This window comes from Diplotaxodon limnothrissa, linkage group LG8, assembly GCF_057381915.1.
Source record: "Diplotaxodon limnothrissa isolate DT_005_m linkage group LG8, D_limnothrissa_male_GT1.1, whole genome shotgun sequence".
Taxonomy (NCBI): Eukaryota; Metazoa; Chordata; class Actinopteri; order Cichliformes; family Cichlidae; genus Diplotaxodon; species Diplotaxodon limnothrissa.
In genome coordinates this window covers 15445451-15467005 of record NC_140603.1, presented here as the reverse complement: position 1 = coordinate 15467005, position 21555 = coordinate 15445451, and the positions used below count along the sequence as shown (strand labels likewise).

The window sequence follows — 21555 nt, the reverse complement described above, 5'->3', positions numbered from 1 at the left end:
ATCAAGGTTAAACCTGCTGCTGTTGTTCAGCCGCTGGTTTCCTCTTTCTGGTGCAAAGTGGGCCAAAAACAAACAAGAGAGACGGACTCGCGACAGAAAAGCCGATCAGCTGATCATTAAGCAGTTTCACGATTGAAGTAGCAGCAAGAAGAGGCAGTCGCTCCATATATCGGTTGTTAAGCTTAACATGTGAATGCTTTACAAACATTCAGAGATGAATTTACACACTTGCTTTACTTCTCTCTGGGATAACTTCCTCGGAGATGAAATGCCAGTTTGGTAGTGAGGCTACAAATACACACAGCCGCTCTATCACGTGAGCACACTGCTCCAACGTGCTACGGTTATGAGCCGAGTTACACCTTGTCGCAAGTTTTGTGAGGTGCTTTTTTGATATTTAATGGATCGGATTAAATTTTTTATTTCTCTCCGATATCCGATCAGTATCGGACCGATACCGACACGTAATATCGGATCGGTCCATCTCTAATTGTGACCCACACCCGTATTCACACCTCGGCTCATGTGATTAGGTAGAGGATCATTAGGGGGTCCTTTGTCCCTCTTTGGGGGGAAACTACCACTGGGTTTAAATCTGGGACTCTCCACCATTTGACCCTAGAACTGAAGAAGCTTCTCGAACGAGAGGTGAAAGGTCTTCAAGCAACTCAAAGAAGTCCAGACGCTTTTCTTTCCAAGCTCCTTAAACTACGATGACCTGGACGACTGAGAACCTTCACAGACGGATCTGTTTATAGTGGCTTATTGTGTCCCTAAATGATCTGTATACCTATTCCTTATTTAAAATGTTTCATTCTGATACATTTATAATGTGTTTCCGTTTTATTATAAAACTTCATTAAAGACTTGGAAAGCTGCCCTGCATTTTTCTTTTCTTTGGTCTTTTATTAGTTAAATGTGAAAGGTAAATGTCATGAAGTCACAATCTATCAGTGAAGGCTAACATAAGATCAGAATATAAATGCTTATATTTGCAACATTAACGAGGAGGGGAGGAGGCCCCGGGGCAGACCCAGGACACGCTGGAGAGATTATATCTATCGGCTGGCCTGGGAACGCCTTGGTGTTCCCCGGATAAGCTGGAGGAGGTGGCTGGGGAGAGGGAGGTCTGGGCTTCTCTACTTGGGCTGCTGCCCCCGCGACCCAGCCCCGGATGAATGGATGGATGGATGGATGGTCTTTAAGCAGTTCAGTCTTGAATAACCGAATTCTTTATCACTATTATTATTGCCTTTGTTGTTTCTGTTGCCGTTGCTGTTGTTGTGGTTAGTATTATTATTGCCTGATCATAAACTGTAGCAAACAGTTTTTTGTTTACTAAGAAACAAACTTGAGGGCAGATCTACTCCACAGTATGTTGTTGACTGAATAACAAATGCTAAAATCAGCGATTCTTGAACACACATCCTGGAACAGGGTGCCAACACCTGATAAGTAAAGAACGGTCCACACAGAACCGCTCATCTTAGTTAAGGCGAATATTAATAGCAGTATTTCACATTTTTCTCTCAGAGTGTAAAGAAATGGGTAGAAGCACAAATATTATAATATTAACCTTAATATATAAATATTAATATAATAATATTAACATAAATATTAATATTATTTAGAAAGCTAATTGAAAATAATCAATGTCAGGTTCAATGGTCAAACCTGTCCAGTTTCCTGAAAATTTACAGGGGTACACTGCACACCGTGCAAAGAAGACAAAGCAGACATTCACTATTGTACCTCTCTCCTGACCTCCACCATACATCTTTAATTCAATTGATACGTCAATCAATCTATCAATTTTCATATTAGGACACATCATGCCATCAGACCTGTTGTCATTAATTTTCAGTCCAGTTTTTATATTATTTATTATACTTCAGCCTTTTCTTGACCATCTTTCTACTAATACCATTTATTCTGAGGCTCCCATAAAAAGCAGATGAATCAACCAAACTTTTATTTTTATTTTTTATTTCGTGACTATCAGATCCTCCCGATCTTCTGTGGATAAATTTTAGGCATCTCACTTTTTTGTCCTCCACTTTTCCAGTTTACCTAGATATTTTAAAAGCACACTGCATGCCATGCAAAATTGATCCAAGTTTTCAGCTAATTTTCAGCTGAGCACTGCTATATAATTTTTGTAATTGAATACCCTGTTTAATCACATTTTCATTCACACTCAACACTAATACAATAATCTATTGTAAAACTACTTTTTGGGGGTATTAGGTTTTGATTTTGATCCAGTGCTATTGAACAATTGCATTATACATATATGCTACATGTATATGGTGTTATTTTTGTGCCACTATTCTGAGCGCACGTAAAAAAAAATTGCAGTAGCAAGTGTTGCATTTTGAGGAGAAATTTATTTTGAGCGAAGAAAAGCTAAATTTGAGTGAACAAACTTGGTGGGTAACAGGCATCTCCGAAAACGTTTAGAGCACTTATGCAAATATGTGATGTCTTGATGAATCGAGCAGGTATTTGAAGTTTACACAGCAACATTCTCACATGAAAATATCTTAAACGTTTATTTTGTGACCCAGAAAGAGTAATATTTCAAACTCTGTCACTCTGTGTTCCCCTGCCACTGCCTTGATTGAGTTTTGGACGAAATGGATTCTGGGATATTGCATTTCGTCACTTCGAGCTGTTTGGAGACCAGAACAGCCAATCAGATTTTTTTGCATCCAAGTCTGTGATTGGCTGGTTTTGTGGCACAAATATAACGGTGTATAGAAAGAGTTGAGTTGCAAGCGAGCACAAAAGCAAAAACTGAGCGAGTGGGGCTGCTATTGTGTGTGTGTGTATGGATAATAGCAAACACTGAAATACATTTTTTCCACGCAGCAATGAAGTTCGTTCACTCAAATTTAGCTTTTCTTCGCTCAAAATAAATTTCTCCTCAAAATGCAACACTTGCACCTGCAATTTTTTTTACGTGCGCTCAGAATAGTGGCACAAAAATAACGCCATACCATGTATGCTTTGGTTCTATAAAAACACCCATAATCACAGCTTGTGAGTGAGTTAGCTTTTTCTTTTCACTATGCTGAACCAAATAACAGTTTCAAGAAAGTCTTTCCCCCAACTCTTCTGCAGACGAAGAGCCAATGCAATGTTTCTGTTGTCAGCACTCACCTGTTCAACTAGTTTGTCAGTCTCTGTTTCTGAAGGAAAATGCTTCTTAAACCGTTCTGCCACTCTGTCTTTGAGATCCACCTTGGGAGCTTTAAGAGCCTCATTGTTGCCTTCACCAGAGGACGGCACAGCTGGAGCTGAAGACAGGTTCTCCAAGACATCACTCAGGAAATCAGCCAAGCCTCCTGAGCCAGCCACAACCAGCCAGGGGATAAAGTTTTTCAGAGAGAGATCCATTCTCTGACAGACATTACAAAAACAATCAAAAAGAAACATTTCCACAATTTAAATGCTAATTCACAAGATTTTTGTGATAATCAAAACATAAAGCAGAGACTGTACCTTCAGCGTGTCTGCTTCCCCTGATATCAGCATACAAAGGACAGGGATGTCAATGCTGCCACTTCCTTTAAAGAGATACAAATTTCACTTAACTTCAGCTCAATAAAAGTCTTATAAATCTTAATAAAATATTGTACTCATAGTATGGTACCATCTCTCACCCCATATGCCTGTGCGCTGCTGGGAAATGTATTCCTCCAATCTGGCTCTGAAATCTGTTTCTCCTCCTCTGCGGCCCACACTACCATCATCCACCAGCAGGAAGGCCTGGTAGTTGTTGTCCAGGTAGCAGGAGTCCCGAGAAATGTTGTGGACATAGTACTTTGCAGGAAAGCTTCCCTACAAAAGAAGAAAAAACTGTTATTACAGTGTTTCTTTGATTAAGATAATTGTCTACAGTGTAATGGAAGCCTGAAACCTTTGGATCTTTTTTGTGTGTTTTAATAGGAGATACAAATACAGCTTGGTCCCAAGATTACCAGTATAGTATAGATTTGCCTTACTTTGAGCACTCAATGATAAAATTCACATAATCTTACTAACCCAAAATGTTGATTCTGTTCATCTGGACGTAGCATTTTCAGCGGGAGAAACACTTCGTTGTAAATCCAGCTGACTTCTTCAGTCTCAGCTGACTGCAGGTTTTCCCAACATCATAAACAGTACATTTGCATAATGGCTGATACCAACACAACTGAATAAACATTGGGTCAGTTTCTTGATCATTAATATGCATATTGTCATTAGCACTGATCAATGACCATTATTCAATGGCCATGAGTACCATCTAGAGAGAGTTGGGGAATGGCTGTAATCACAGCATTGGCCTGTAGGTTTAAATACACTGCAGAGTCTTGGCCTGGCGAGGTAGCTCTTCTGTGTTGTGCCATTCACTTTAACCAGAGCCTGTTTGGTTTCCCTGATGTATAAATCATGGCAATCCTGCTGACACTTAACAGCATCCACTTTATTACTCTGTGTCAGGACCCAACTCTTGGGGTGGATCAGTTTTTGGCGCATCATTTTTTGGGGTATTAAAGCTGCAGAGACACAGTGTTGGGAGAAAATGCGTTTCAACTCTTCCGATACTCCTGACACATACAGAATCACTAAGGGGTTTTGCTTAGGCGGCAGTTGTCCTTCTTCTCACCTGGATTGGCTGGAGCTTTCTTTAGGTCCCTTCCTAGTTTTGGGTAGGCTGACAGGGAATCACAAGAAAATCATATCAAGAAGGCCCTGAGTAAATGTGTTTATCCCAGCTGGACATTTGTCAAAGCTGGAAAGGCACCTAAAGAAAGTTCCAGCTGGTCCAACAGAGAAGAATGACAACTGCTGTCTAAGTGAAAACCCTTAGTGTGACAATTGAAATGCATTTTCTCTAAACACCGCATCTCCATGGCTTTTATACACGAAACACACTGCCAAAAATTGGTCCACCTCAACGATCGGGTCCCCCAACACAAACAGAGTAATATAGTGTACTGGAATTGTAGTTATGGGCATTGATCAATGGTTGTATTCAAGGAACTGACCTTGTAGACTATTGCTCTTCAGTGGTGCTAGTTTCAGTCATTATGCACGTGTACTGTTTATAAGGTTGGGAAAACCTGCAGTCATTCAAGACTGAAGAAGACAGTTGGATGAGTGACGTAATGTTTCTCCCACTGAAAGCCTTACTTCCAGATGAACAGAATCAACTTTTTGGGATTTACTTGCCTGGATAACTGAGCATGCATCAAGACAATGTCTTACTTATCTTAAATTTGGGACGTATATTTATACTAATTACAAGCAATTAAAAAATCTATTAAAATGAGAAATGTAAATCAAATCTTTAAGTGAGCTTTTTGCAAAATAAAGGTGAACACATGTTTAAACGTGTAAATGTCTGTACTACCTGAGGGTTGACCAGCTGCTCTCGTTTTTTCACAAGGCCCCACGGAGCAATGCCCAACGCTACCACCTTGTTGAGGGAGACTGAAGATGCTGCAGCTGCATGATCTCTCACTGCCTGTCCGACACACCTGCCAACACCTTCACGCAGACCTGTAGTTAAGATCCATGCACCTGGGGGAAACAGGTAGATGGTAAATTTCCTGGTTCAACCTGTATACTAAGTAGCTTACTGTGCCATGCCACTAAATAATTCCGAAATGTTAAAAAGCTGTGTAAACTAACACCTGAATAATAATTAACAATAATTTGCAAATCTCATATCTCTATATGTGATACCATTAGCTAATATGTTGTCCATAACTGGGGTTATTTACATTTTGCACAACTTCATACCTATTATTTATTATTTATTTATTACTATCTGTTACATTTCTTTGAATAGGCTTAAAAATCAAACAAAAAATAATGTATTAAGCTGTGAAACTGTATCATATTATTTTTTATCATTTTCACTAAAACACTGTCAGTGTCATGAGTCTGGTGACCCAGTGTTTACGTATTGTCCATTTAATTTTTTAATTTAATTCTTAGGTTTTGGTCCTTTGCCTTCCTTTGCCTTTAGTTTAACTTGTCTCCACATGTCATGTCACTCTTGTGGCCATGTTCCCAATGTCTCCCCAGTCACTGTGTTAAGTTTGGCTGGAGTCTGAGTTTCGGTCTGTGTGTTTATCTGTCAAAGAATTAAGAGCACTAGAAATACTAGAAAAACCAAAAAGATGCATAAAAAATGTTTTTATATGCAGCGTGTTTTAATGGCGAGTGTAAGTACAAAAGCAACATGTTTGCTTTCTCACTGCTACGCCCTGTCCTGGATGTTATCCAATAATCATGTTTACTTAGTGTGAGCCATGTAGCAACTTGCATATTTGTGTGAACAATTTTTTCATTGCTTCTTGTACTTGTTTTGAAAGAAGAGCAAGTGACAGGAGATCAGTATCACCATGTGCTACCTGCACTTGGTACAGTAGTCAAAGAGAAAATTGCCATTTCAGTACAAACATTAGGACCAGACAGTATGCTTTTTTTTAGAGCTTATAGTATAATCCATTGAGTAAACAATACTACTTCCATCCTGGTGTCTTGAGTGGGAAACTGCTTTATTTACGATCACAGCATCTCCAGAGTCCTTAACAGCGATACCTGACATCCCAGGTGTGCTACAGGATGTATAATATCTTCTACAAAGATGACTGCAAGATGGGGTTTGGCCATCATTGATATGTGATTGCATTAAGATGACTTACATATCTCGATGCATGCTCAGTTATCCAGGTAAGGAAATGTTTCAACTATATTTTCATAGATGAAAAACGTATGTCCAGGTGAACAGAATCTGCTTTTTTTCCTTTTACAGCTTTATAAATCTAGAAACTAAACAAAGTTAAGGCAAGGCATTCTTTTATACATTTTTTATATGGTAAAGGGAACCATCTGGAAATGACGATAGCATCTGCTAACCAACAATCAAATATTTCAGCAAACATCTCACAGAAATTCCAAGCACACTGTAATCATTATAGATGAGGCACCGACAGAGTGACAGATGCATAAAGTTTTTACCTGTGCTTTGTGACGCTTTCACCAGTCCCTGTCTGAGAACCTCCCGTACCCAGGTCTTCACCTGTGTCCTGCTCTCTCCACCCACAACAGAAACAACCAGGTTTGGTCTAGGAAGACCCCATATTGACTGGGCTGTCAGTATGTTGTACACCACCGAAGGCTCAGTGCTCCATGACAGGCGCAGGAACTAAGATTAGACATTTGATGGATTAAAAGAAACAATTACATGTCAACAACACAAAGAGGCTTGGAAAGTAATGAATTGTGATCTAGTATCAAAGCTAAAATGTTGCTTTGGTTGTTTCAACCGTTAAATTGTGATTAAAACTTTGAAAATGAAAATGACCCTTAACCCATTAGAGCCCAGACCAATTTTTACTGTCAGGAAAACTATGGGAGAGTCAGTGTTAAAGGTTTTACAGGAACTTTCCTCAATATGTTAAGGAGTGGCTTGTTCTTTACTCTGGTACTGACTTTGTTTGTTTAGTAGCAGGTTGAAGGTCAGGAAAACTCAAAGTACTGACTACCAGAGCTCCAGGTTTATCTGGATCTTTATTTAACCCACCTTTACACCTTTACATGAATTTTCCTTTAAAAACATTTTCACATTTTCCAAAACTCTAAGGCTGTAGAGATAAAGCATTATGGGACAAAATGAAAGCACCCACATGGCTGTGCCTCTTGCTGGCTCCTGCAAACTGCACCTCTCCAAAGGCATCAGTTGGTTGTTCAGAGGAGTGCTCCGCACTTTCCCAGTGCTTCAAAATTGCTGTGCTGAAATAATCTCCAACAGCCACAGAGGCATGGTCATCTCTCGCAGCCCCACACTGACAAAATTCACTACTACTGAGAGAGGTGGAGGGATACAAACATCACTATGAGAGTCAACTCAAATTACAAACATGTCACTATCAAAAGGCAGAGGTCACAGTACCTGAAGGAATCTTCTACAAAGGTGCTGCACACTCGTTTCTTGATGATTTTGGGGATCCAACTCTGAAAGGATTTTTAAAAAGTTGTTAAATAGTGATTGACTTATACGGATTTCTGAGCCTGGTTTAACAGTGAGCCTGTGTATGCACATATCCTGTAGTAGAATAATACAACCCACAAGTCAAACATTTTATTTTTTTAATTAAACTTTTAAATTGGCCTAGGTACTCATTGGTATTCATTTATAATCTGCTATTATGCAAGTGGAATGAAAGCTCGGTATGTGACCTCAGTACTGACATTTTTACAGTGTGTTGAGTGTTTGAAGCTCAGGTTTTTCGAAACACTGCAGTTCAAAACATTTACATCATGTTTGAGGTTCTGGTTGTATTTCAGCCAAGTGTTGACAGGTTGCTTACCTGCTGCTTCCAGGAATGTAAGCAAGTAATCCAAGGTGCCAGGATTTCCATTTGTATGAACCAGTGTCATTTGAGCTGAATCTTGTTATTATTAAATTATTGTTTTTAATACTACAGCTTCTATTTATAACAAGGGGCACAAGAGCCACTTGTATATAACAAAACAATACCTGGTTTCTCATTATTATTTTTGTTGATTATGAAGCTTAAGGAGAAAACCAGCAGAAATTGTCAGCTCTTACTCCCATCTTTTTGGGAGAAAAAAAAAAAGCTTCATTTTCATTACACTTAGGGACTTAGAAATTAAACACTTTCTCCCTCTCCTTTATCTTTCCTGCTTGGCTTCTCATGTCTTGTCTAGTCTCTTCTATCTCAAACCCTCAAAGAGTCTCTCAGTCTCAGTGTTCTCTTAAACCTAAAGAAGAATTATGGATTTGATCAACTGGTCCTTTAATGCAATTGAGGAGAACCCAGGCTTCTCATCGAGAACCTGTGCTTTGTGACGCACCAAAGTCTTGAAAAGTTTGGTGGCATTTCAAATGAAGAACTCGATTTATACTGCAGAAGCTTGTCAGGGTCAACGAAAGGTTCGTAAGGATATCAAGATGCGAGTCTGGCTGTTTTTAGAAACTGAGGCAGAACTGGATTTAACCAAGACATCTGCAGACTGAGTTGCACTTCTCATCGAGAAGCCTGGGTTCAAGAGAGGCCGACTGTCCTGGAGGGACGTTCCCTGCCGGTTACACAATCGATGTCTGGCGGAACTGGCGCGTCGTGTGCCTGACGGGACTGTCAATCAAGGACATCGAACACATCTACCTATTCAGAAATATGATAACAGGGTTCTTGCTCATTGGAGCTGGCTCGGCCCTGGCTTATCGAAGATTAAAGAAAGCAGTTACGGCTGTTCAAATCCCCACAAGGCTGGCCGCTATAATCGAAGCGACGGGGAGGGCCTTGAATACTCAGACGGTGGTCTTAGAGAAGCTCACGGCTCTTCAACGGGAAATTGAGAGACCTGGTGACAAGTGACGGACATTAGACAACTGTAAAATTGGATGCAGTTGTTCGTACTAATTCAAACATCCACCATCTTCATTTCATGCGGTTACCCCCACTGGTGCCAGCTGGAAGGCCCCAAGGCCGAGGTTAATGGAAATAACAAAATTCTCCTTGATAACAGGACTGTGTGTTTTTGGACTCTTTACCCTTATTCTTCAAGGCCACCTGTATCGACTGAAGGAATGCTGACTTTCACTTTACCGGGTGAAGGGATACCTTCTCTCAAGGGACGCACACGAATGCACACATATGCATGTACACTAACACAAACATACCGCCCCCCACCTCCAAACACCTCCGATGCATGTCTTTTATGTTGTGAGATGTGATGATTCATGCGCTATGTGCTGAATCATCACATCACATCAATCATAACGCTGTCGATGTTAACTCTCAGGAAGCTTATAATTCAACAAAAGTTAAATTCACTTCCAAACTTTGAATGGGGATGTGGTTTGTTTGTTTGTTAAGAAAAAAACAGCCTTAAATCTGGGTAGTTATAACAATAAATACAATTTCTGCATTTTTCTCCCTTTATTTGTACAATTATTTCTCTAAAACATATGTCGATCAAAATTGTTGCTATACATGCTTCTGTGACAAGTGGCCATGTGGAGAATAGTGCAACCTGTGAGATTAGCAGGTGTGCGTGCAGAGATGAGTATGAGATTGTTTTGAAACCTTATGCTTTAAAAGTTTCAGTGTTTCACAAACCTTTCCTTTGCCTATTACTAATGTGATCCCCACAGGCCTGCAAAATACCTCCGCAGCTAAATGAATGAGTGGAATGCAGCCATCTTTAATGTTATCAGTAAACAAGATTACATGCTTAATTGCATGCATGTAGTTATGATGCTATAGGTATACTAGTAGACATAAGTTGGGCTCTTATATTGTGCTTTCCATTTTTCTTTTGAGTAAACATTATTGAATTGCTATAGAAACCTTTCAATGAACCGGTTTATACTTAGTAAAGCTTCCTTTAAGGTCCACCAGTTAGACAAGTTTCTGAGACGTTTGTGGGTGGCTCACCATCGCCATTACTTGGAACATTTAGTGGAAATTCCAAGTATAACTTTTTTAAACATTCAGTTTTTTTTTCTTTTGGTTAGTTGCTTTCTCTTTTGCTTTGTTTTGTTTTTGCAAACATGCCATGACATCACAACAGCAGTTGAAGGGTTTTAGTGAAAGCGGACCTACCTGGCTCTTCTCTGTTTGGCAGATATTGTCTGTGTTGTCGCCTCTATCTCCTTCCTCTATTCTTACTCCTTCTTCTTTTGCTCCCGTGTCATTCATGTTTCTCTTTCAGTCGTTCTCAGTAAGAAATGTGTGCGGAAGGACTAAAACTGTTGATTTCTGACGAGTTTCCACCTTGTCTCCTACTGCTGAACTCCATTCCCTGCCACTGTTGTCACTCTGCATGCACACAAAATAGGTGCAGCCAGCACACATGTAAAGGTGTGGTTTCACAGAGGAAGACAGTTCCTCCAAACTTTGAAAACAAGAAATTCCAGTCGAAAGCACTCAGACACGGAGTCTGAGCTGGTCTAGCGTTCATTGCAATACTTCCCCATCCTCTTACCTGGTCACTCCCATCTGATGTGGAAAAACTGAATACCTTTAATGACACATTTAGACACCACTGCAGCAGACAGACATCTCAGCAGCTTTGAGCTAAGCTAAAAATACCACACATTTGCAACTCAGCCTGTTAGGTATGAGTCTCTGTGGTGTTAAATATTAATGCAGGCAAATATATTTGTTTGAAACGCAAATTTCAGTCAAAGAAATATTATTAGAATAAGAATTTTTATTCAGCTGAAATTTAGTGCAATGTGTGCATGGGTTCCATTTGCTTAATCGTAACTTTTAAAAGAAAATTTGCAGCTGCTTCATGGCCCTGGTTAAACGATTTCAAAGGTTCATTATGAAAGTAGAACATGTATCAGGTTTTAAACCTGCAGGATTCCATTATTTATTTTCCTTATAGACTATACATTAAAAACACACACTTGATTCGCTTACATATTTATTGTATATCACATTTAAATATTGACACATAAAATAAAGGTTGGACTGATGTGGCTAAACATTTCATACAACTGCTTTCATCAACAATGTCGATATATTTAGTTGTCAGTAGCTGGAAACTATGTTGGGAATTCAGGAATACGGCAGATAGTAAACAGTGTCTTTAACACTATGACTAAATCAACTCAAACACACACACACACACACGCAGTTTCATTGCCTAATGTTGGACTTAAAGTAACCTTTTGTGACGTTTTTATTCTTATGTTTGCTTGTTGCTCCAAACACACCCCGTCCATATTCCTACTACCACTCCTTTTTTTTTCTAATTGCAGTTTGGGTTTTCTGTGACGACACACTCCATCCTGCCTTCCTTTTGGCCTGTTGTGTGGCCGGTCTCATCTGTAGCTATTGCTTAGGTGTGCTTACTTTGGATTCATCAGTTTGAGCCTTTCTGAGTCATTTAAGAAATTACCGAAACCTAATGGGCTGTGCCTTCTTCAAACAGCATTTGATGTGCAATGACCAATAACTTTTTTAGAATAATATTCCTGATCCAATACTGAGACATGTGGGAGGATGATCCTTTTGATAAAGACTTCATGCTTGAGAAGATAATGAAAGGAGCAGAGAAAGAAGGATGGGAGTGGTACTTAACAATCAGGTTGTAAATGGTAAAAGAACTGATTTCTTACATAACAGTTTTCTGCTGTCCCATAGCACCCAAAGCGCTTTATAGCACATGTCACATTCACCCATTAATTTACATTCATATTCCGATGGATAAATTGACTGCCAAACTGTGAAACAGTCGCTTCCCCCAAACCTTCAGACTCCTGAACACTGTGACTGGACTGACACATACAATGATTCGCTCACACACGTCACTACCTCAAGCACTTATGTGCACAGTCTCATACACACACACATGCACACCTTCATACACCAAGTTATTTTTTGCACAACCCACTGTTATTGTTGTACTTTTCTGTTGCACTGTTTTGTCTGGACTTTCTTGTGTCTGTATCGTTCCATTCTGTCTGGCGTTGCACTGTTTTTTTTGTTGTTGCTTTTTTTGAAATTCTTGCACACTTACACTTTATGTAGTCCTGTTTTGTTTGTTTGTTATAAACTATATATGTAGCAACATGGTCTTGGAAGAATTTTGTCAAGTTTCTCTGTGTACTGTACCACTGGTTGAAATGATAATAAAGCTACTTGACTTGACTTGACTCAAGCTTAGTCAAGTGAAAATAATCAGTATGTGAATACTGATAGACTGGTTCTTTAGCTACATGCCTAAACACGCCTAAACATGGCAATGAGTAGGTTAACAGTGTTGGAAAGGTTACTTTTAAAATGTATTCCACTACAGATTACAGAATACATGCCTCAAAATGTATTTTGTAGCGTATTCTGTTATGTTACTCAATGAGAGTAACGTATTCTGAATACTTTGGATTACTTAATACATTATCATGCTTTTTTACAACTACATGAATGTACTATTGCTGTGTGATTTATTTTACTATAACTGAAGGTTACTCACCATGCCAATACCAACTAGATTTTTAAATCTTAATATAAAATGAGTAACAGTAGGTGGACATTAGGTAAGGCTGCACTTTTTGCAGCGATCTCGTGTAGAAAACTATTCCACGCGTATATAAACCAGATCCACGGCTCCAAACCGTAGTAAAGGGACCTCTGGCTGCAGTGGTTATTATTATATTTACATGCTTTCAGCTCCCGTTTCTGCTCGGTGACAATTTGTACTTTTCGACTCTCCTTTTTTCTCCCTCCCCCATGCTCACACACACATAACGGGAGGAGCAGTCCCACACATTCTCCCTGCAGCTCGGACTACACTGCCCATGAGGCTACTTTCTTTAGGGCTACGCCTGTAACACTCTGCCTATTGCCTATTGAATATGCCTTCATATTAAATAAGTTTTTGAATAATAATTGTTTAAAATATTTCTTCACGTCACGGATGCAAGGAGGGGTGATATGGGCCACAAGATTGAGACACAGACATTAGAGTCTCTTAATGCGTGTTTTGTTTGGGTTTCCACCGGTGTGGAATTTCCAAAAATAGGGCATAGTCTAACATATGAAACAGGGAAAGACCGCCGTGTAATCCCTTTATTCCAACAAAGTAACTGTATTCTGATTATCACCTTTTTAAACAGTGACTGTAAGGGACTACATCTACTCATATTTTGTATTTTAAATATGTAACGCTGGTACATGTATTCCGTTACCCCCCAACACTGTAGATTGATGAGCAGAATGTTGCTGACCAGGAGGTTTAGGACCAGCAAAAATCACTACCAGACAGTTACTATCCTGATTTATACGCAGCTCCTTGTTCAGTGTCACAAAACAGACATTAAAGGAGAAAGATAAGAAAGCTACATTCAGTTTTTTATTGCTGTGAAGATCTGATTTGAAAATGTAACAACAACATTTTTATGCCATTTGCATAAACATTTGTAATAGGGCTGAACGATATATCGCATTTGCGATAATATCGCGACATGATCAAGTGCAATTTTCTAACCGCAAAGGCTGCGATTATACTCTGGACATGTCCAAATTCATGGGCTGCATCCTCCTGAGGCCGCATTTGTAGACCGATTACGTCACAGCGACGCGCCGAAGGCTGTCCAAATTACTACCATATCCCAGAATTCATAGCCAAACTCCAGTTTCCAACAATGGCGGCCGCTACTAAGTTTTAAAATTACTCATACTAATCTTTCTGGGTCACAAAATAAACTTTTAAAATATTTTCAGGCGAGAAAGTAGTTGTGTAAACATCAAATATCTGCTCGGTTTATCAAGATATCCCATATTTGCAAAAGTGCTTCGACGTTTTCAGAGGCGTCTGCTACCCACCAGCTCGACAGCTAGCCGGGAGCTCGAGGGTTACTGATGCGGCCGAGAACGGCACAACTCCCGGCACATCATTTTCAGATCACCGCGGAGTTTCGCTGCTCGGGTTAAACGTGATATATAAGTCACTTAGACAACCTAAAAATGTTATTGTTGGGCTTTTTTCAGTGTTTTGTTTGTTCGTGAGTAAATCGGTTTGGCTGAGATTAGAGCTGGGCGATAGAACGATAACGATATGTATCGCGATATAACTTTTACTCGATAGAGAAATTAAGCTATCGCGATAGACCTCGCCGCTCTTGTCCTCTTAAAAAAAAAAAAAAAAAAAAAAAAGGTCAGCCAATCCAAATTCAGTAGCGCAGAGCCGAACCAATCACAGCCGCAGCGTCACGTCGCGTGACTTGTTACATACAGCACAAGTGCCAAACCGCACGTGTGTTTGTTTGGGAAGCAGCCAGCGCGTAATGGAGGAAATGAGTGTGCCGACTAGAAAAATCAACCGAGCGTGACCGAAGAGAAAACAGATGATGGTTCCAATGCCGGAGAGATTGTCGAACGGAAGAGCCATAGAAGTTCCGTAGGGTGAAGGTATTTCGGCTATTTCAAGTCTGACAAAAAACAGAGTAGCGTGCACTGTAAATTGTGCCGAAAGCAAGTCTGGAAATACAATAAACTGGTGCATGCGTCACACTGCGCCACGTTATTGTTTCAGTGAAATGAATTTCTACAAGACTGTTACTGTTAATTCTACTCTCTGCAGTGTTTACTGTCCCTCCACACATACGACTCGGTTCTGCTTCTATGCCCCAGCTTTGTTTACTTTTTCCCACCGAGGCTTCTAGACTTCTGATTGGCCAACATTTCTGCACGGTTAGGAATCTAGCGCCACCTGCTGCTTTGGCATGTTCATAGCAGCGTTTTCCTTCATTTCTGCCTTTATGTGTGGACGAGATTATTTTTTAAAACGAAAACGGAAAATCTCCGTTTTCAAAAATACCCGTGTACGTGTGGACGTAGCCTCAGTCTCTGACTGGAAGCGCTAATTCGTCATTCGGCTTTTGTCAGACTAAAGTAACTGTTAAAACTGTTTGAAAAGCTCAGCTATACAACAAGGAGAGATTGAGAATTTCCTTTTAGTTCTCAGTTTATTTGATATTGACAAAAGTTAGTCAGTTTTGTCTGTTCTTCTGTAAAACAAACTAAGATTTATTTTTAGAATTAATATTTTGTTTCTAAATGGAATTGACAATTTAGTAGTCTGTTTCGTTTGTTCTATTTTGAAACTTAAACGCTTTAGCGGCTGCCTTTTGTGTAGTTTGCAATATTTGCCTTTATTTATCTGAAAAAGTCTCATGTTCCTTAAGTACATCTACCCTGTTGAACTTATTATGGGAAATAAATATTTAAATAAAAACAAGCTGCTGATTATTTCACATTTTACTTGTGAGCAACGGCACATTTAAATCTTACAAATATAGTTATTTGGCTTATATCGTGATAGATATCGTTATCGCCTGAAATGAAAAAAACATATCGTGATATGAAAAAATCTCATATCGCCCAGCTCTAGCTGAGATTAAAGTTATTAGATTAGATAAAATAAAACTTTATTAATCCCCCGGGTGGGTTCCTCCTTGGTTTTCACACAGCTGACTAAACGTCAAACAGAAAACTTATTAAACAGAAGTATGAGACAGTCGAGAATTTACGCCAGTGTCTGGTTATATTTTAGATAGCAAGAAGCAGACGGCCGAGTTTATTAAACTCCACCGAGACAGCGGTGACGCTAATCAGAACTAGCTTTCTGATTCAGAAGGCTAGACCGTCCAATTTCACGCCTTTAAATTTTAAAGGCGTGTTTGTGTGTGTGTTTATACAATTGCTATTATGTTTGCACTTTATGTGTAATGTTACTGACTGCAGAGATCAGTAAGATGTGTGTATTTTTTATTTATTAGTTTTATTTATTTAATATTATTTTTTAATTGAATGACTGTCTAGTAGTTCACAGATGTCGAAAAACTGAGTGTGGTAAAGCCACTGATTTTGTTTATGTATATTTCTGCAATCTGCACATTGTACTGACTTTCATTTTAATGTTTACACCAGGGTTCCTTGTCAGCACTTTATGCTCAGATGTTTGTAAGCTAAAAATAAACTATTGTGTATGTTCAAATATACTGTTGTGATTGAAGAAGTTAAATAAAAATGTCAGTCATCAATTCATGCATCACCTCATGTCATCATAACAGAGGTCTGTCTTCCAGGAAAGAACAGTTTAAAATTAATGTAATATAGTATTGGCCATACTATATGATGTATTGCTTGTCTTTGTTTAATAATACAGAAGACAAAGACCTTAAAAAATAATCGCATATCGCATCGCAATCGCAATATTGGGGCAAAAAATCGCAATTAGATTATTTTCCATAATCGTTCAGCCCTAATTTGTAACATCCATCTCTTGCGCAGGGATCTGTCCAGTGGCGGTCCTAGCCTCTTTGGCGCCCTGGGCGAACACTCCCTCTGGCACCTCGCACAACCCAGGATTCAAATCAGGAATACATAATGAGCTTGGATTGACAACATTATAAGTGAAATGTGCTCTATTTGGAAGCAGCAGGGCCCCCTCCCCTTTCAATGGGTTGTGTGTGAGACTTTAAATCATCAAACTGTAAATCTCCTCCCTGTGCCGCAAGCAATAGGCCTCCTCGCAAACGGAGGGCACCCTTACTCCCAGCAAATGGGCGATAGAAAGATCGGTGCCTATGTCATCCCCAGTATGCGCTAGCATGACATCGGGGCAGCATGAGTACGAGGAATTTTTTTATTTTTATTTTTTGCCGATGCCCGTGATGCCGCCCCCCCCCCCCCCCCCGACCACGATGCCGCCCCGGGCAACCGCCCGTGTCGCCCGTATCAAAAACCGCTACTGGATCTGTCCAAAGATTTGCAATAAAGTGATTCAGGTTTGGCTTGTAAGGGTGGAGCAGAGCCTGATTGACAACTCCATCCTTCGCCTGAACAAGAGGAGGAAGTTGTCATGTTGTTCACAGTATATCATTAAACATGTACCCCTGGTATATTGCCAACTGATGGTAACTTTCTCACCATATTTCCTACAATGACGATTTTGGCCCCAGCTGCTTGTGAATGGTAAACATGAGAATGAGGTAAAGGATAAAGTGTAATACAAGCAAAGAATTTCCCAGCCAAATTCATGTGACCAGCAGGACATCTGGAAACACAAGCACAGTAATGCTGAATCAATGGGGTAACAGCACCAAATGGTGGCAAACCTGTAAATAAACCTGTGACTTAAACCAGGCATTAAGAAAATATTTATGGCACATTATATCCAAACAAGTGCATTAAAACACAAACACAGCGCATTAAAAATGTTATGGTTTTGCAATGACAAAACATAATTTAACTATATGTGGCGGGCAGACCACGCCCGCCTGTTAAAACACAGGGACTTGGTGGGTGGTTGTGGTGTGGTGTATGTCCGGCTGGCAGCTTGTGAGCTGCAGCCGCGTGTAATAAAAATGGCTCAAAGCAACAACCTGTGATCCCGCCATGCTTTAGTCACACCACACTATAATATTGTGAAAATATTTGGAAAAATCCCCTATGTCTTGTTTTTTATTTCTTGTCTATACCTGCAGATTAGCCCTACACTGTAAAAAATGGCAGTGAAATTGACATAAAAACTATGTAAAATCCCTACAGAAATGTTTCAATCACAGTGAATTTTTGTAAACTATTAAACAGAATGTCTTTGTTATATTTACAACATCAATGTGTTATTATAATCAAATTTATTTGTTAAAACTACAAATAGTGGGAACAAAAACAGTGAAATACTTTAATACTCATAACAAAAAAAATTCTGTTAATTTGACATGCAAATATTGTAAAAACTATAGTTTTAGTCAGTTGTTTTTAAAAAATACACGAATTATATGTAAGTCACTTTACAAATTTATACTGTAGGCCTGTAACAGACCTACTTTTAACATGAGTCATGAAATTATGCAAATTCAGGTATAGGGCTAATAAAATGTTTTCACAGAAAATGTCATTGTGAACCTGAGAGGTTACTTCTCTATATAAAGATATACAATTATAATGACATTATCAGTTTTTTAATCATTCAGGCTTTTTGCAGCCTATTGTAGAGTAACCTATAAGAAATTATTATTATCGATAGCCTAGCCTTCTGTTCAGTTATAATCCTTGTATTCTTTATGTTTCTTTTAATTGTAATGTGATACTTAGGCTATGTCCACACGTACACGGGTATTTTTGAAAACGGAGATTTTCCATTGTCGTTTTGAAAAATAATCCTGTCCACATGTAAAGGCAGAAATGAAGGAAAACGCTGCTAGGAACATGCCAAAGCAACAGGTGGCGATATATTCCTAACCGTGCAGAAATGTTGGCCAATCAGAAGTCTAGAAGCCTAAACAAAGCTGGGGCATAGAAGCAGAACCGAGTCGTATGTGTGGAGGGATAGTAACTGTGTGTGTATATGTAAGCATTTAAACACTACAGAGAGTACAATTAACAGTAATAGTATTGTAGAAATTCATTTCACCGAAACAATAACGTGGCGCACAGTGTGACGTCAAAAAATGCGCACACCTTTGACGCTGCGTTTTCTGCGTTTTTCTCGTCCGTAAATGCAAAAACTGAGTTTTCAAAAATATCCACCCTGCTCGGAGTTTTTAGAAATCTCCGTTTTTAGTGACCGAAAACGCTGATTACGTGTGGACGAAAGGTGCAAACGCATAGAAAAAATCTGCGTTTTCAAAAATACCCAGGTACGTGTGGACGTAGCCTTAGACTAGACTACTGTTTTTGGGTTAGGTTAGCAATAGTAATGTGTTAGTGATGGGTCGTTCCCGAACGAAATGGCTCTTAGAGCCGGTTCTTTGACGTGAACGACGCCGGCTCCTTATCCCGAGCTGTCACGTGTTTTTTTTTTTTCTTTCTCTCACCCTCTCTTACACTCTCTTACACTCAGTAGCACAGGAACTTCCTGTGCTACTGAGTGTAAGCACGTAAAAACTCCAAAACACGTAAAAACTCTGAAGCACGTACAAAACACAACAGAAGTGCTCCAGGATGCTGGGCGCAGTGTTGTGCTTTTGTTACCTAGAGGCTACACAAGCCAGCAAGTACCAACGACCTGATTTGGTGTGTGGTAGTAACAGGTAAATGAAATTTTTTTTTTAATTATTTGAATATATGTGAGTGCTTGTGTATAAATACACAAACCATACACATATGCTTTCAGTTGTGTAATTTAAGTGATCTAGGTAGCTCTGTTTTGGAATTTGTACGTGCTTTGTCTCTAGGGGCCACCACATTTATATATAAAAACATATATAAATAAAACCACTTTTTTAAACATTAGTAATTCCTTTTGTGCATAATTTTATATTATTTTTAATAATAAATTAAAGCAACAAAACAACCTGAAGAGCCGGCTCTTTTTAGTGAGCCGAGCCGAAAGAGCCGGAAATCCCCTCACTAACAGATAGCACAGACGTTAAGGCGGCGAAGCGTGATTGCGGGTGCCGCTCAGGTGCATCCGCCTCCCCTGCAGCGGCGCTGCAGACCACGCCCCGCCACACACATTAACCAGGTAAAATACATATTTAAGCAGAATTTTGCAAATATCTATTTTTCAGCAGCATAGTGCTTTTTTTTCAATTATTTTTTTAAAAGTCAGGTCAAGGCTCCAAAAGCCCAAAGGCGATATAAGGCTGGCACCTCACAACAGTTTTTCTTTGCTACATGGATCATTTTAGTTCAGCTGGGTGTCTTTCCTTTTGTTATATTTCTTTAAGAGTTCAAAATGTGTTAATTACATAAATAAAAAGTAATTTTCTCTGTAGCACTTCATGGATTTAAGCAACACACCTTAGTTGTTTACACAAAGCATAAAGGTAAAAAAAAAAACATATACAGTGTTATCTTCATTTTAGATGTCAAAAAGTATTTGCAGCTCCCAGTGTTTACTTTTGCGTGGAAGTCGCGTCCAAGTGGCTCTTTGGGTGTTAAAGGTTGCTGACCCCTGCCTTAGCTGGTCACCGTTATCTGATGTGGTAAAAGTGAATACCTTCAATGACACATTTAGACACCGCTATAGCAGACAGACAGCTAAACATGCTTTAACCTTGTGTTCTCTAAATACTAATCAAGCTAAAAATAAAACACATTTAAAATGTGGGAAGGGAAGATTGGAAATTGGTCTATAACTAGTCAGCAAATCATTGCATACTGGTTTTATTTACATTTTACACACTTTATTGGAATTTGGGTTGTGTCATGTGCTGATAAGCAAAACCTGATAAGGTTTTCTTCTTCTTCACATTAACATAAATGTATATTAGGAGCTAATAGCTCATTTGTTTAGTACTAGGCTAGAAACAGAGGTAAACAGCTAGCCCGGCTGTGTCCAAAAGAACAAACCCTGTCCTGCAACTACTGTCATCAAATGATACGCCTGCAGCCAGGGTAGATAATATTACTAACTAAATATTTAAAAATACTTGAACTAGAGGTTATTTTTTGTATTTCTAATAAGAATTCATTTATTAAGTATGAAAGCTTTATTTAAAAAAAAAAACAATAATGCAGACACAAAAAGTATTATCATGCTGACATTGCACAGAGAAATGCTTTCCTTTTAGGGTTGCCAACCGTCCCTTAAAATACGGAATCGTCCCGTATTTCGAAACAAAAGTACACGTCCCGTATTGAGCTAATAAGGGACGCACTTTGTCCCGTAATACAGTGAGAATCAAAAGTAGTCTATAAATGTTTATGGAATTAACACTTTGTTTGAAAACATAATTCCCAGCCCCTCTCCTGCTTTGTGACCAATGAGCTGACAGCACACTTATGACAATTCGAGTATGACAATTCAGATTACCGCTCATCTCATTGGTCGAGGAAAGGTCGCTTGCGGAGAAAATACCGGAAGACAACAGATGACCACAACAAGAAGCATGGCCAACAGGGAAACAAACGCCGACTCTGCGGTGCAAGTCTCGGATGACAGTACACCTAAAGCTGGGCAGACACTGTGCGATTTTTTCAGTCACGTTATTCAGCTCCTGCTCAAACTGCACGATTGACTCGCAGGGGTTAGAAGTTGGTATGTCACGATGTACTCTCG

The 21555-nt window shown here is 39.3% G+C and overlaps 2 protein-coding genes across 2 annotated transcripts in view; one reads left to right on the top strand and one right to left on the bottom strand.

The window, feature by feature from the left end:
* Positions 1 to 10730, bottom strand: part of LOC146626578 (transient receptor potential cation channel subfamily M member 4-like) — a 30411-nt gene extending 19681 nt beyond the window's left edge. Inside the window, exons 1-8 of the mRNA XM_085361335.1 lie at positions 10635 to 10730; positions 7955 to 8016; positions 7689 to 7866; positions 7021 to 7207; positions 5402 to 5571; positions 3666 to 3843; positions 3505 to 3569; positions 3163 to 3402 (exon numbers count right to left, since the gene is read on the bottom strand). Of these exons, the coding sequence (XP_085217461.1) occupies positions 3163 to 3402; positions 3505 to 3569; positions 3666 to 3843; positions 5402 to 5571; positions 7021 to 7207; positions 7689 to 7866; positions 7955 to 8016; positions 10635 to 10730 (1176 nt within the window). The remainder of the gene's footprint in view (positions 1 to 3162; positions 3403 to 3504; positions 3570 to 3665; positions 3844 to 5401; positions 5572 to 7020; positions 7208 to 7688; positions 7867 to 7954; positions 8017 to 10634) is intronic.
* LOC146626563 (receptor-type tyrosine-protein phosphatase H-like) overlaps positions 1 to 21555 on the top strand; it is a 447591-nt gene that overhangs the window by 254801 nt on the left and 171235 nt on the right. The window lies entirely within an intron of this gene.